This window comes from Oratosquilla oratoria, chromosome 30 (assembly GCF_046742065.1).
Source record: "Oratosquilla oratoria isolate Oo_2021 chromosome 30, ASM4674206v1, whole genome shotgun sequence".
Lineage (NCBI taxonomy): Eukaryota > Metazoa > Arthropoda > Malacostraca > Stomatopoda > Squillidae > Oratosquilla > Oratosquilla oratoria.
In genome coordinates, this window is record NC_134806.1 from 30,064,314 (window position 1) to 30,079,332 (window position 15,019).

Consider the following 15,019-nt stretch of genomic DNA (forward strand, 5'->3'; position numbering starts at 1 on the left):
TCCCCAGACAGACATACCGAGCTCCTCTGCAATAGATCCTGCAGATGAGGTGGGACTTCAGTGTTGCCCCCTGCGTGTCCTCGAAGTGACCTTCCGTGATCATAGTCGCCTGTCCACCACCCTCGTCCGGGCCCAGGCTTTCCCCTTCCTGCTCCTCACTTAGACGGCAACGGTGGCTGGTTTCGGGTGGTGGTACAGTGTGGGCTTCCTCTGCGTCAACGGCGCCCTCCCTAAGCGGCACCACGTCACCTCCGACCGACATGGTCATCTCCCCGAAATCCAGCACCGCCCTGCTTTGCTGGAGGTAGTCTAGACCGAGCAAGTTCTCCCCGACGTCAGCTACAAAAACAGGAAGATGCTCCTCAGTGTTGCCAACCGTTACCCTGGCATGCACTGGTCCCCTCAGCTGCGTGCAGTGCCCCGTAATCCCACACAGCTGTTGCTGGGCCACCGGGGGTCGTCCAGTTGCCACCATGCCGTCCTGCACGAAGGTGCGTTCTGCGCCCGAGTCCACCGTGAAGCAGCAAGACTTACCGTCCACTTGCCCGCCTACCTGAACGGTCCGGGCGCCCTCGGCGCGGCAACTTAAACGGACTGGGGTCTCCCGTCTTCCGGCTGGTATTCGACCCCTACCGCCAGCCCCTCCCAGTTTCCCGCTACCTTCTTGCTATCCTTGTCGGAGACGATGGCACACCCTGCCGTCTTATACCCCTCACCACAACTCCAGCAACAGGGTTTGTACCGATGCGGCCCTGCTCCAGCACCGACAGCCTTTCCGCCGTGCGTTCCCTGCGGGCAGTACTTTTTGGAATGCCCTTGTTGCCCACACGAGTAGCATTTACCCCAGAACTCACCTGAGGGTGATGCAGGTCTAGAGGGGGATTTGTCCACTTTCCCCTTCTTTGCTCTCACCTTGTATGAGTCACTGTTCCAGCTGGGTCGCTCCCGCGTAATCCGGAGAAACGACTCCATCTCCAGGCCCCTCGCCAGGGCCTCCTGTAGGTCCTTGGGGTGCGCCTGCTGGACGTATATCCTCAGCTGCTGGTTATCGATAGCGTCAACAAACTGATCCCGCAAGAGAATGGTGATCATCTCCTCACTGGCCTCCGGGTACGCACGGCGCACCAATACCTCCAAATCCTGCGCTAAGCGTGTCAGGGTCTCTCCCGGGCCTCTTACCCGGGCCCGGAACCTTGTCCTGAACACCTCAGTTTGATGCTGATGCCCGTACCTCCTCTCCAACGCCGCCGTCACCTTACGATAGGAGCTCCGCTGGGTGGCTGGTAGTTGGTTCAGGACTTCCAACGCTGGGCCTTTGAGCGCCCACACAAGCTGCATGGCCATCTCAGGTCGACTCCACTGGTGGGCGCTAGCCAGGAGCTCGAACTGTGTCTTGTACGCTTCCCAAGACACTGTCCCGTCGAACTCCTGCGGGCGGCGCCTCGTCCCACTCCCTAGCCTCCGTGACGTGGAGCTGGCAGCCGAGAGGCCCGACTTTACCGAGGCTGGCGGGGATGGCGGAGGCGACAAAACATTCGCCGGGGCACCTGGGGGAGACGGAAACGCCTTTGCCAATGGAGAACGGCTCTTGAGTCCTTCGTGCCGACTATTAGCTTCGTCCTCGTCACTATCTTCCGCCTCGCTAGCTTGCTCACTCTCCCGGGGCAGCGTATCCTCATGCCGGAAGAGGGCAGGGGGCACTTGTGCTGCCACAACTTCATCCACATACCTCCTAAGGTCACTGGCCACTTTTTCCACCTCTCCCTTCACCTCGTCCTTGGTGAAAACTGCCTCTAAAACTTCTCCTTTCACCCGCGAGCACTCCTCCTTAACGAGTCCAAACACCTGTTTGAACACACTGTCAACACGGTTCGCCACAGCTTGAATTTCGGCTTGCTGTGCTTTTCCTTGCTCCGATAAAGCATGGTTTACCATTGCTTGCAGTTCAGCGTGCTGTGTCCTTCCTTGCTCCGCCATAGCCCTTATAACGTCTGCTAGTGTGGTTTCCATATTAGCCATGCTAGTGTAATAACTCTACGGCACTGAAAACGACCACAATACCACTTACCTGGGCACAACACTTTGGACCTGTCACCTGTCACGACAAAATGATCGCGGCTTTTCCCGCTCACACTCGATAGATCACCGCGACGCACTTAAAATGCACTTACACTTACATATCCCACTTCTGACGCCACTGTAACGAACCCCCCCCCCCCCCAGGAGACTGGAGGTTTGTCACCCGATTTCAATTCATAGGTCCGTTGCATTCAAGAGACGTGACGGTAATGTTTCGAGCGAGCTTCGCCCGCTCACACTCGCCACCTCGTCCCGTGGTGAGTTCTCAAGGCGACGAAAACGCAAAGTAGACTTATATCCTCTATTTACACAGAGCCACTACAAAAGAATACTGGGCTGTAGGAGGCACCTCGGGTCACTTGCCAACCCTCGAAAGGCTACTTGAAGCCTCGCTACAGCTTACAAACGCAATAATAATCCGAGCGAGAACCACGACGCCTTCTCCCGTCACCTGTCCTGCTCGTCTCGCTCCTCCCCGGGATCGCGTGCCCACGCAGTCCCGCCAAGCACGCCTCGACCAATCACAGTCGCTGCTCGACGTCACGTGCTTCCAGGTGGCGTCCATCTTTGGCGCCAAGGATCACGACGAAAGCGTCATCTCCGATGTCACGATGTCGACAGGATGCAATAGGGGCCGCTTTCGTAACAGTATGTATGGTATACAGATGTATTAGTTATCTGTACTGTCAACAATAAAATTAGTTCTATTAATGTAGATGTTATACAGTGTTTAGTTTTCATAACCATGGTTTTTATGAGACATATTTCTTTGAATTTGCAAAAGTTATCTCTTTTATTCTATGCTAAGATGAAATTCCTGAATATCATATTCTAATATAAGCTTTGTATTTCTTTCATCGCTTAGTTCACTTACCAAACTTTATTTTGAACACGGTAATCAAATGAATTGGGTGCTTTAATGTATTACAAGTGGAACTGCACCAAATGCTACGGGAGGGAGGGGTGGATGGAGGGAGTAATCGTGATTGTTCGTTTTGCTGCTGTGGAAGTATAAAACTTTGCAATACGACGCGTTAGTCTTGATGCGTCACTATTTCTCCCATGCGTGTGCCCCGTCTATTGTGTTCTACATTAGATGCAAAGAGCCCTCCAGTATATAGTGTCTGCTAATGCAGAGTGGGGACAAGGGCAGCGCCCTGAGGTACTCAAGCCTTAGATACAAAAGGTAGGGATAAACAAACCCGCTACTTTAGTGTTATTGTCCTGTCGTCCAGAGTTGCTGAGCAACTGTGTGAACAGCAGGGCAAAGTCGAAGTAGTGGTACAATTTGTACCTTTGGTTCAATTTGCCTTTATACCAGACCGTGAGTGATGATGGAAATGACGTACTCAACACAACGCCCGGGTCGAAAACCGAACTGGCAGTCACATAGCACGCTACATTAGTTCGGTCATTTCACAACACTGATTCGGTCGTTTTGCTACACTGTTTGGTTGTTTCGCTGCATGTGTTCGCTATTTGAAACTTCCCAACCCTGCCGTTTCATCCCTCTAGGGATCATCAGGTGGGCTAAATAGGCCTAGGACTACCTCTCCCCCAGTTTATCCACAAACGTCAGCCTAGAAAAGGGAACTGTTGAGTCTCGTTAATCTGGAGGAATTCTACTTTAACGAGTCTGCAAACAACTACAGCCGAAAAAGAGGACCGTTCATGTGAGAACATGCCTTCAGAAGCTGCTCTTCAGTTTTCTTCTTGGCGTTATAGGCCTGCCAAAACAAATCTTATTTCTATTAATGAAAGGACTTTTCCTCTTGTACCCAGCATAGCTTGCCTTCCGATTAGACGCGGGTTTGAAGATTCGCGATCCTTGTCTCATTGTGGAGCAACTCAATGAGTTGGTTAAAAGATAGGCCACACCGATCACCTGCCCTGCGATTAATGGCATGAAACCACTCCTCGATATCATTGTTGATTCGTGTTGGCGACCTAAAGATACTCCACGCAAATAGGTGCCAGTTGGTACTGACTAGACGTTCCATAGTTGGCAAGATTGCCTTTGTCTTGAGGTCATCGAATACTCTGGGGATGTGCTCTGGTGGTGTGAACAGTAAATCCATCGGCTTTTTGGTGAATCCATGAACGTTTGTCATTCAAGAATGCATTCTGTAGACCCATTCCCTGGGGCTTCCGCCAAACGAATTTTGTCCAGTGAATTAGTTAGCCCATGATCACTTTGAGAAAAACTCCCAGAAAGGCTATTCACATCACAATTTCGAAGTGATTTACAATACTGCAAGCATGGGCATTCCCCAATACAGCCTTCAGCTCATGTATCGCCTCCTGATCATGTTTCTTTCTCCCAGACGTCACATAAATACGAATGCAAGGAGCACCTGTTTTGTGCAATCCTTACTTTCGACGAATGCGTCGCTCGAAAACAGCTGACATTAACTTGCCATCAGCTGTTCTGATTATACTTCTCTGGATCATACATTTGAAGAGTTTTTTTTCTTTCTTTTTTTTTGGGGGGGAGGGGGGGTCGGTAAGCACGCCTGCGGTAATTTGAATTTGCATATCTCAAACGCTCCATCGGGGTACCATGTTTTGTTGTTTCGTAGAAAATCTAGCTGCGCACCAGTGGCAAATATTGAACGTCGACGATCTTTCACTTTCACGTCAGCTTTTAAGGACTCCGTCGGGACGTGATCCTTTTGCAGTTCGAAGTCGAGATTATTAGGATGTTTAGATAGATTCCTTTGACTGAATCGGCTTGTTGGTAATGCCAAACACTCTAATTTCGATAGTGCTGGACAAAAGGCAGAAATTGAAGAATAAGAAAATAATAATAAAGACTGTAAATTGGCCGCTGCAGATTTGTCTATGGTGATTGCAGAACGTTTTTTCGGCCAGAGCCTGAACTTCAATATCCCCCATACCACTAATTTGCAGACGTGTAGCGGTTGTAATATAATATTTCTTTGTCGCGGCTCGTGCCGCTTAAATATTTTTTATCGGCTTAAGAATCCTGCACAGCGAATCTATAACGATAATCCCATACCACACTCCTGGTCATATGGCCACTTCCCGAAGGTTGAGTGTGGTTGGAATTTTCCGCCAGAATCATCAGAAATTTAAAATTCCCGGCTCTGTGCAGGCATGCGCATTGTCAACCCCACCTCCCCCTCCCTACCCCTCCCTTCTTAGCCGGCTCGCCTGAGTCGTCACTTCAGTGAGAAATGAAGGCTTCGCCTGTGGGAGGAGGGAGGGGCCCTAAATCTGTGCAGGTTTCTTAAGCCGATAAAAACAATTTAAGCGGCACGAGCCGCGACAAAGAAATATTATCGGCTGAAAGAAACCTGCACAGCGAAACTATGCATGAGACGAGGACAGGTGGGAGGAGAGGTGAAACCTGATTCAAACCGTTATTACGTGTGTCTTTCCTATGGGAGACTTATTCATTTTATCAGTCAGTAGAGGGGAGAAAAGAAACGTCAAGTACCCACACTGAAGAATGTGACATGCACAACATTGCACTGTTCACACAATGCGTAAATTATACGAAAATCGTATCCTGTTCAGCGGTTCCTGGGCCCCTCCCCACTCCTCGGTCGCCCTTTGCCCCCTCCACCCCCCCCTTTTTTATGAGATGAGAGGGGTGGAGCCGTTTCCATGGCGACACATGGGACAGGGGCGACCGAGTGGTAGAGACACCGTGTCCCCAAGGGAGTCGTCGATGTCCAGCCCCTAGGTCCCGCACCCGCTTCACAGAGTGGGTGCGGAGAAACGCCAGCGATGCCACGAAGTCCCTGATGCTGTTGGCGTGCGGGGCATGGCCCGGGTCGGCTCTCTCCTAAATGCGGCAAAGCAGGTGCGCCCGGGACCTCGGGGTTAGGGGAATCCTAAATTCCGAGTTGTAGAAGAGATGATCCTCAGAAATCTCTTCCGTGTGCTCCACGTAGTCTTCCAACGCACGGACCGAGCGCAGCGGTTGTGGGCGTCCTCCCTCCCGGAAGGATTGTATTCTGAGAGGGCCAATCATGTCGTCCGCTCGGCCGTTCCTGGAATGTTGGTGATGGAGAGAGGGTTAGGGCCGAGCTATCCTCCTCCAGTTTGGAGAAGGACGGGTGGCGGGTGATTGCCGCCAGCTGTGAAGCCCTGTAGTTCGTAGTCAAGGCGAGCAGAAAGACTACACGTTGAGGGAAGTGTTCTTCCTCCATAATGGCCCTTTCGAACGCCAGGTACTGCAGAAGACGATGCAAGGACCAGGCCAGGACCGGTTGATGTCTCGGGTCTCTCGAGGCGCTGATCCCCTTCATTAGGAGGGTTCGCGCCCTCTGTGGCACTCGGATGTTCATGCCAAAGCGTAGCGGATCAGTGAGGGCTGTATAGTGAGGCAAGATAGTCGCCGGTGCCCTGTTGGTGGAGTCAGCCAGCCAAGTCAGGAAGTCCAGAACCGTGCTGGCGGAGATGGTCACCATCGCGTGTCTCCGAAGGCAGTTCCGGAATCTCCGTCAGCAGGACCCACACTGCCGCACTGAGGACGGAAGGTGAGCTCTGAGCATCTTGTCTGCTGCCTCTGTAGAGAAGAGTTGGCTGAGAGCTCCCCGTAGAAACTCCAAGTATCAAGTTGGAGTGACGCTTGGAGAGGCGCGGTAAGGCTGTTGGCTAGGCAGGCTGACCCCAGTAGAAGGGGAGAAGGGGAGAAGGGCCCCATCTCATTAGCTCCCCGAACCATGGCTGGGTTGGGCAGTAGGGAGCTATCAGGAGGACCTGACCCTTGAAGGACCTGAGGGTCTGCATCACCTTCAGGGTGACCGGTGTCGCTGGAGGAGGAAAATGAATACGTACTTCCAGCTGTTCCAGTCCTCCGTGAAGGCGTCTGGGCCTCCTGTGCGTGTCCTTTGGATGTAGGTGAGGTAGAGGTGGAGCTGGGTCGTGTTTGGGGAGGCAAACAGGTCCACCTCTGGGGTGCCGTAGCGGAGGGAGAGCGACTCGAACACTTGTGGGCGTAGTTACCACACCACGGAGGTCTCCTGAAACCTAGATAGAGCGTCCGCCCAGTCGTTCTCATACTTCGCCGAGAGCGATATGGCCCTGCGTGATGCCTCGGCGAAGATGTCTTCCGACAGGGCTAGGAGTGGACCTGGTCGAGCCGTACCTTGCCTCTGCACGCACTGTACTGCCGTCACATTGTCTATGTCCAAGCGGACGCTCATGCAGGAGAATTCGGGGTGTCGCTCGAGTCATTCTTTCACCACTATCAGCTCCCGAAGGTTGATGTGTAGTGACCTTCTATCTTCCGACCATCCCCGGCAAGCTTGATGTCTCCAGCTCGACTGGAAGCCCCACCCCATGTCCGAGGCGTCCGCCGCTCCTGCCATTCGAGGTGGGGGCGGGGACTATGGGATCGACCGGCGTAGGGCCCCCGACCGAAGCCAGGGACGCAACAAGCTGTGGAGTGCTGAGGGTACCGGCCCGGGCAGGTCGCGCGGGAGGAGCAGTATGCTCCTGTCGACCTCCCATCCCAGCCGTCGGCGCCCCAAGCGGCTCAGTGGAAGGGCCGGGGTCGCGAAGTTGAGGCACCCCCCCCCCCACACCGAAGGCGGGAGAACGTGTGAGAGAAGCACGCTCTCTTGGCGCAGTGGAGCACCCGAAGAGCGCCGACTGTGTCCCACTCAATCCCGAGCCAATAAAGTCTCTGTGTGGGAGTGAGGGCAGACCCGTCCCAGTCCACCCTGAACTCCACGTCCGCCAACACTCTCAGAGCCACTGAGATGTCGGCCGATGCACCCTCCCCGGTGGGCAAATGCATCAACAAGCCGTCTAGGTACATGAGTGTGGAGACGCTTGCTTCCGTCCAGCGTACGCCTACCACTCTCACTAGTTTCGTGAAGATCCTCTGGGTAAGCGAGAGTCCGAAAGTGAGTCTGGTACAATGATATGGTAAAGAGAATCAAATTAGTAGGGCAAGGTGGATTCCGATCCCCGGAGGGTGTAGTAAAGTCACAAAATCGATTGTAGAACGTATAACAACATACATGCGAGGCCGAGGTCGTTTCCGAGCGACCTCGTCCGTGGGCGTTAGTCAAGAGGCTTCGTCCTGGGTGAAGACGTTACCTGAGCGTCTCCCGCTAAGACGGGCCTGGACCCTCGGTATGTATCCAACTCACCCCAAATCTTCCCGCGGGAAGTCCTCGAAGTCCGTGGCGAGCGTCCTCATCCAATAGTGTGCTATGGCAGTTTGTGACGTCTCATCACCCACAAGCTGACTTCCATATGTTTAATACCTAGTGACATCATGTGATTATACTTTGACGTCACCGGATTTAATCATGGTGTCATAGGATCGCCTCGTGACGTCACAGGGCCACAAACTGACGTCATAGGACTACATCGTGACGTCATTTTATCACATAATGACGTCATCTTATCACACCGTGACATCACTTTATCGCATATTGACGTTACCTGATCACATCGTGAACTATTATCACATCGTGGCATCATTTAATCATATCGTGACGACACCAACAAAATGACGTCACAGGACCCCCATCGTGACGTCATATGTTTTCATTGTAATTCCACTCGACCATACAGTAATGTTACAGAATTAGTGATGTCACATGGTCACATTGTGATGCCACAGGGTTACATCACGACGTCACAGGGTCATATTGTGATGTCAAAGCATCACGTGACGTCACAGGATCACATCACGGCGTCATAGGATCACATCGTGATGTCACAAACACATCGTGACATCCAAGAATCATATAGTGACTTCAAAGGATCACTGACGTCACAGGATCACATTGTGATATAGCGAGGTGTCATTTCCTGGGTGCCTGGACAGCCTAGTAGGATGGAGTCCAGATCGAGACGTCAAATGATGTCATTCAGGTGATGAGAGGACCCCGTACTGAAGAGCGTTTCCAACAAGCGAGACCCCATCTTTGCTGAATAAAATCCCTCGCCGCTACACAAGGGGGATGTATGTAAGGTCATACCATGAGAAGGGGCGGATCTCGTAAGAGTCCGTCGTGGTAGGAGGATAAGGTAAAGATGAACGGAGGTGGTCCTCCACCCCGTCCCCCAACCCGACGGTCGTCTGATTGGGGGTTGGGGGGTGTTCCTCATGAGAGGGGCCTTTCAGTCCTATACCCGCCGCCGGCGCGGAGGGGCTGAGGGAAGGACCAGGAGGGAGTGTGGGAGAGGGGGCCAGAGCCGGAGGCTCGTTAGAAGGCTGCTCTGGAGGGGGGAGGGGGATGCTCTGGTCTGCGCGGCCTGAAAGGCCGGATAGCGAGATCGGGCAGAGTCGAAGACGGGGCCTATCAGGGACGGAAGGAGGGTGGTGCCGTGACCGGAATGTGGAGGGTGTGGACGAGCTGAGCGTCCTAGGCCTCTTAGGAGATATAGAACTCTTTCTCGAGCGGGACTTCCTGTTGGGTCTACGTGAGCGGCTCCGGGAGGAAGGTGGGCTCACGGACCCGCCCGAAAAGGCAAGCCGAAAGGTGCTAGAGGGCCACGACGGTCGGGGGCACGGGGGCCGCCGAGAGGCCCGCCGACCCCCAGGGGCGCCACCCTCCGCACCACCCGACACGTCCCCCCCCCCCGTCCCCCAAGAGTCCCCGGGCCACCCACCCACGGATGACCCGGAGACGTCGGACGACGGAAGAGGTCAAAGTCCACGCCTAGGGTCTGACGAAGCAAGCCGTGAGGCGTTAGAGGACCATTGATGGTCGGAGGTATGGGGCTGCCGAGAGGCCTAATGACCCTCGGGGGCGCCACCCTCCGTATCATAAGACACGTTCCCCTGTCCTCCGAGAGGCCCGGGTTCTTACCACGGACGACCCGAAGACGTATGGGGAACGGATTACGAGTGGAAAAGGTCAAAGTCTACGCCTAGGGCCTGACGATGCAAGCCGTGAGGCGTTAGAGGACCATTGATAGTCGGAGGTATGGGGTTGCCGAGAGGCCTGATGACCCTCGGGGGCACCACCCTCCGTACCATAAGACACGTCCCCCTGTCCTCCGAGAGGCCCGGGTTCTTACCACGGACGACCCGAAGACGTATGGGGAACGGATTACGAGTAGAAAAGGTCAAAGTCTACGCCTAGGTCCTGACGATGCAAGCCGTGAGGCGTTAGAGGACCATTGATAGTCGGAGGTATGGGGCTGCCGAGAGGCCTGATGACCCTCGGGGGCACCACCCTCCGTACCATAAGACACGTCCCCCTATCCTCCGAGAGGACCCGGGTTGTATACCAGGGACGACTCGGAGACGGGGACGGATTGCGAGCGTATAAGGTCAAAGTCTACGCCTAGGGCCTGACGATGCAAGCCGTGAGGCGTTAGAGGGCCATTGATGGTCGGAGGTATGGGGCTGCCGAGAGGCCTGATGACCCTCGGGGGCACCACCCTCCGTACCATAAGACACGTCCCCCTGTCCTCCAAGAGGACCCGGGTTGTTTACCAGGGACGACTCGGAGACGGGGACGGGTTGCCAGCGTATAAGGTCAAAGTCTACGCCTAGGGCCTGACGATGCAAGCCGTGAGGCGTTAGAGGATCATTGATCGTAGGAGGTATGGGGCCGCCGAGAGGCCAGACGACCCCCGGGGGCGCCCCCCTCCGCACCACCAGACTCGCAGCAATGGGCACAAACCGGACCAAATAGATTTAAGAAGGCAACAACTGGTTCACCAATAGGGTGGTCGAAGAATGGGACAAACCGGCAACCATGCAGAAAGCGCTGAAACTATCAGTTGATTAACAAGCAGGAAACAGACTCACCGGCAAAAAACCAAAGGCCGTCAGCGGGTATACCGCTCAGTCCGTTTCCGCGCCAGAAGTGGCGACTCAGGCGAGCCGGCTAAGAAGGGAGGGGTAGGAAGGGGGAGGTGGGGTTGACAATGCGCATGCCTGCACAGAGCCGGGAATTTTAAATTTCTGATGATTCTGGCGGAAAATTCCAACCACACTCAACCTTCGGGAAGTGGCCGTATGACCAGGAGTGTGGCATGGGATTATCGCTATAGCTTCGCCGTGCAGGTTTCTTTCAGCCGATAATGTAATGTAACGTATTGTGTAATTTATAACTGCGTATATACCTACGCGCATACTCTGGCGCAACAAACAACAGACACCAATACGTCGATGCCACACCGTATGATATATAACTATGTATACCTATGCATATATTCTATCCGTACTCAGCCCTAAAATTTCCTGTAACATCTTAGCATGTAGATACCCTATATGCATCCATGTTCATAATGCCCGGGCATAGACGCCGCAGGCTACGACCTAGGGTCAGTGAGAAGGAGTAAGATGCTTGCATTGGTTGATTGTAACTTAATAATACCAAATATCACGTAACTTCGACTTTTATTTACTCTATCCACACTTGTGATCATGGTGACCCACATCATAGACGCCATTTTACTTCAGATTTCGCTAACAATATTATCTTATCTTCACTCCCAACCTCCCGGTAATATTACAGGTAAGCAACGATGAAAAACAAGTGTTAATCAGAGTTGTTATTGTCCCGTCCACACCCTTGGAATTACTTGGTTACTGCCCTTTTTATTCTCTCTAAATTTCTTATATCTTCCTGTACTTGTGGTGCGCTGAAGAGTGTCCAAGGTCGGAGAGCAATGTGGTGTCGCGGGAGACATTGGGAGTATAGAGTTGGGCTGTACTGCTAGAATGGCTGGGGACTTAAACCAATACAAGACTCAGAAACGGCGGACGTGAGAATGGATAAGGAGAGGCACATCAGGGGAATCGCTGAGGATGTCGAGGGCCATTTTAATGCAAATTAACTCAGGCCTGCTTACCAAGCTCTGAAAAAAACATTCTGCTCCAAACCTGTGACCCAGAGCACAATACGAACAGTCGATGGCGAGTTAGTGTCAGGTGTGGAGGGATGTAACCCTTTTGCCAAGTACTTTGAGAAGTTGCTCATGGGTGACCCTCGAAGTGGACAGCTCCCCCTCGATGGTGTTCAAGTGGCGGTTCCTGATCCACCGATAGACGAATTTCCGTCCTCTCTGACGGAAGTCAAAGAGACTGTAAGTTGAAGGGGTGGAGATGCAGCTGGCATATGCAACATCAGTACGGAGTTGGTGAAAGCTGGGGTGAGGCCATGATCCGTGGGTTGCATACGGTACTGTCTGATGTCTGGTAGCCTGATACCATTCCCTCTAACTGGAAAAGGGTCTGGTCGTTCTTATCTGGAAGGGAAAGGGGACCATTAGGACTGCAGTAACTAACGCGGCATTATACTGTGGAGTCGTTGCCTGCCCAGTTATACTAACACGGGTTCGTTCACATCTACTAAAGTTTCAGAAGCTTGAACAGTCTGGGTTTACGCCAGATGTCAACAACTGAGTTTCAACAGGGGTTTCTTGCAGCTTATGTTGATCTCAAGAAGGCGTTGACTCGGAGTATCGTGGAGTGCTATGGGATCATCTGCGAATTCGTAGGATTCCTGCAAGGATTATTGACTTGATATCTGGCTTATACTCTGTAACAGAGTGCTGTAAAATAAGGAGGCGGCGTGTCTAGCTTCTTACTTGGTAATTCAGCAGTGAGACAAAGTTGTGTCCTCGCCCCACCACTTTTCAATACCTGCATGGACTGGGTATTGGATACAGTTGTCGATCAGCGTCGTTGCGGAACATCCATTGGAAGCGCCAAGGTCACTGCCTTTGTGTTTGCTTAAGATGCTGTCCTTCTTGTCGAGTCGTTGGAAGTCCTCTTTGTAACCCATGAGTCACTGCCTAGAAAGGCGAGACCACTTGGACTTCAGGTCTCGTGGACTAAGACCAAGGTCCAGGAGTATGAGGGCTCAATGGATGATATAGTTCAGTATATCCATGCATGCGGTGAAGATATTGAAGTCTTAGAAAGCTTTACATACTTCTAGTGTATAGCAGTGGTGGGTCATGTTAGAAAGTACTTCGAAGGATTGGCATTGCCTATGGCAGCTCAACCAGAGTATATGGTGTTGTCGTTAGTTATACGTAGGAGGACTAAAATTCACTTGCGCGCCCCTAGTTCATGACGATGACCACACCACTGCCGCATATTCCAGTTTGAGATGAATCTAATTTTTTTTTAATCGTGTTCTCATATAAACCCTACACATATTCTGATCCAGTAACTTGTAAATTTCTTATGTGGTAAGGGTATGATAATGATACTTCATGTCTCATTACTTGAGATTTCTCAGAATAAAGGTTTGATTTTTATTTCTTTACGCAGGTTCTAAGTCCTTGTTCATTCATTCATCATAATTTATCAGACGAAATTAAATTTTGGAATTGGAACCTGTGTATTGTCTTGAAGCAACAAATACCACAATCTTTCTGCAGAACTTTTATTGGTTGTGATACAATATTCAATTACATGTTGTATGGGAATGTTCAATGTAATTTTAATATTTATTTTGTGGGAAAGAATATTCTCTGAGAAAAGTATTTGAAAAGGTATTCCTTAGGAATAGTCGCACTGTACGTTTCTGCTGTTTGGTTGCGCGGCGTCTAGATAGACAAACAAGACAAACAAGAATTTCAAGTAGAATATTTCAATACAAGTGGGTTTTGTATACCAGCCAAGATGACGATGGCATATCCCAACCAACCCGCTCAGCGAGGAAAACCACCACCAAACCCTGCACAGATCCAAAAAGTAATCTTTCAGTTTAATGGATGATGAGTATCTGTAAATAGATTGGGTAAAAAAAAAATAGATTGCTTTGGGAAGAGATTACTTTCTACATGTATTTTTTAACTCTTCTCAAATTTAGGAAATGTTGGAAACATCAGGGTTATTTTGCTTTGTTCATATTAATTTATTAGTAAAAAAAAGATGTGAATGAGTATTTTAAGTACTAGACTAGTTAACCTGGAAATGAATGGCATTAGATGATTAGGCCTATATATCAATGAATATTTTCCTTTTATTTTACCTATTAGTGACTAGTCTTACAGGGCTGAAACTGAACCTTAAAACTAACCTCTCCTGTTTCTTTGTTGTGAATAAAAAAATTAATTGGAGATCTCCAGGAATCTTATGCTAGACTAGGTTTCAAGTCACAATTGTCATTTGAGTGGGTAATTATTTACACCTTGTTCTTTTTCTTTTATGTTATAAAAGGTCTATTTTTGATTAGATTAACTTGAATAGAAATAAAATCGAATAGTGATAGCATTGGTTATTAAAATGATTGTACATCAGACATATACTGAACTGTGAACCCCGTACTTACATGGAAGTGCATTGACTCTTCTCAATAATACATGTCCCTCTCAAATCATATATAAGCAGAGACCACTGAATAGAATAAAAGGAATTTTGTTTTAGAAGTGCACACTTACATGCTATAGTAATAGAAATTTAATAATAATTTCGTAAATACTAAATTATGATACATCAAGGTATTTGTTCAGTTTTGTACATGGAAGCAATATAGCGTTAGAAAATTAAATATTAATTTTATAAATTATAATACATATGCAATTTTGTTGGCAGAAATAAAAATAAAAAATACCTTGCTACAAGTAAATATACCAATGAATGAAGTCGCTAGCATAGGACCGGGACACCATCTTGTCTTTTGTCAAGTGTTGTCTGCCCGGTCCAGTTGAGGCCTGGTGTACACTCTCGGTACTTTAACCAGTACCTCGTGAGGTATATATTCTTGAAGGAATGCTATAGAGCTGAAATCCATACATTGACATTCCTTCAAACTATGAAAAACCTATATACCCCGCAATCAGAAAGAGTGAATGAACAGGATGCCAACGTCCGTGATGACAACAACTATGATCCGGATGACCTTAAATTACAGATACTGATTTACTAAGTACACGTTAGGTTAGACAAATTTATTATCCTTTCATTTCTTCGACGTCAGCATCTATCATAAACATGGGGTACCATTCGTCTGACGCAACTTCGATACTTACG

At 50.3% G+C, this 15,019-nt stretch overlaps 2 protein-coding genes across 2 annotated transcripts in view; one reads left to right on the top strand and one right to left on the bottom strand.

The window, feature by feature from the left end:
- Positions 1 to 576: 576 nt before the first annotated feature.
- On the bottom strand, positions 577 to 2,166 carry LOC143041070 (uncharacterized). Its single transcript, XM_076212733.1, has one exon. The coding sequence runs from the start codon at positions 2,017 to 2,019 to the stop codon at positions 586 to 588; it is 1,434 nt and encodes a 477-aa protein (XP_076068848.1). The 5' UTR covers positions 2,020 to 2,166; the 3' UTR covers positions 577 to 585.
- Positions 2,167 to 13,558: 11,392 nt separating this feature from the next.
- Positions 13,559 to 15,019, top strand: part of LOC143041071 (uncharacterized) — a 30,717-nt gene continuing 29,256 nt past the window's right edge. Inside the window, exon 1 of the mRNA XM_076212736.1 lies at positions 13,559 to 13,738. Within this exon, the coding sequence (XP_076068851.1) occupies positions 13,667 to 13,738 (72 nt within the window). The 5' untranslated portion in view covers positions 13,559 to 13,666. The remainder of the gene's footprint in view (positions 13,739 to 15,019) is intronic.

Bases quoted from the DNA above. Each gene is read 5' to 3' on its own strand.
- LOC143041070 (XM_076212733.1), bottom strand. From the start codon at position 2,019: ATGGCTAATATGGAAACCACACTAGCAGACGTTATAAGGGCTATGGCG.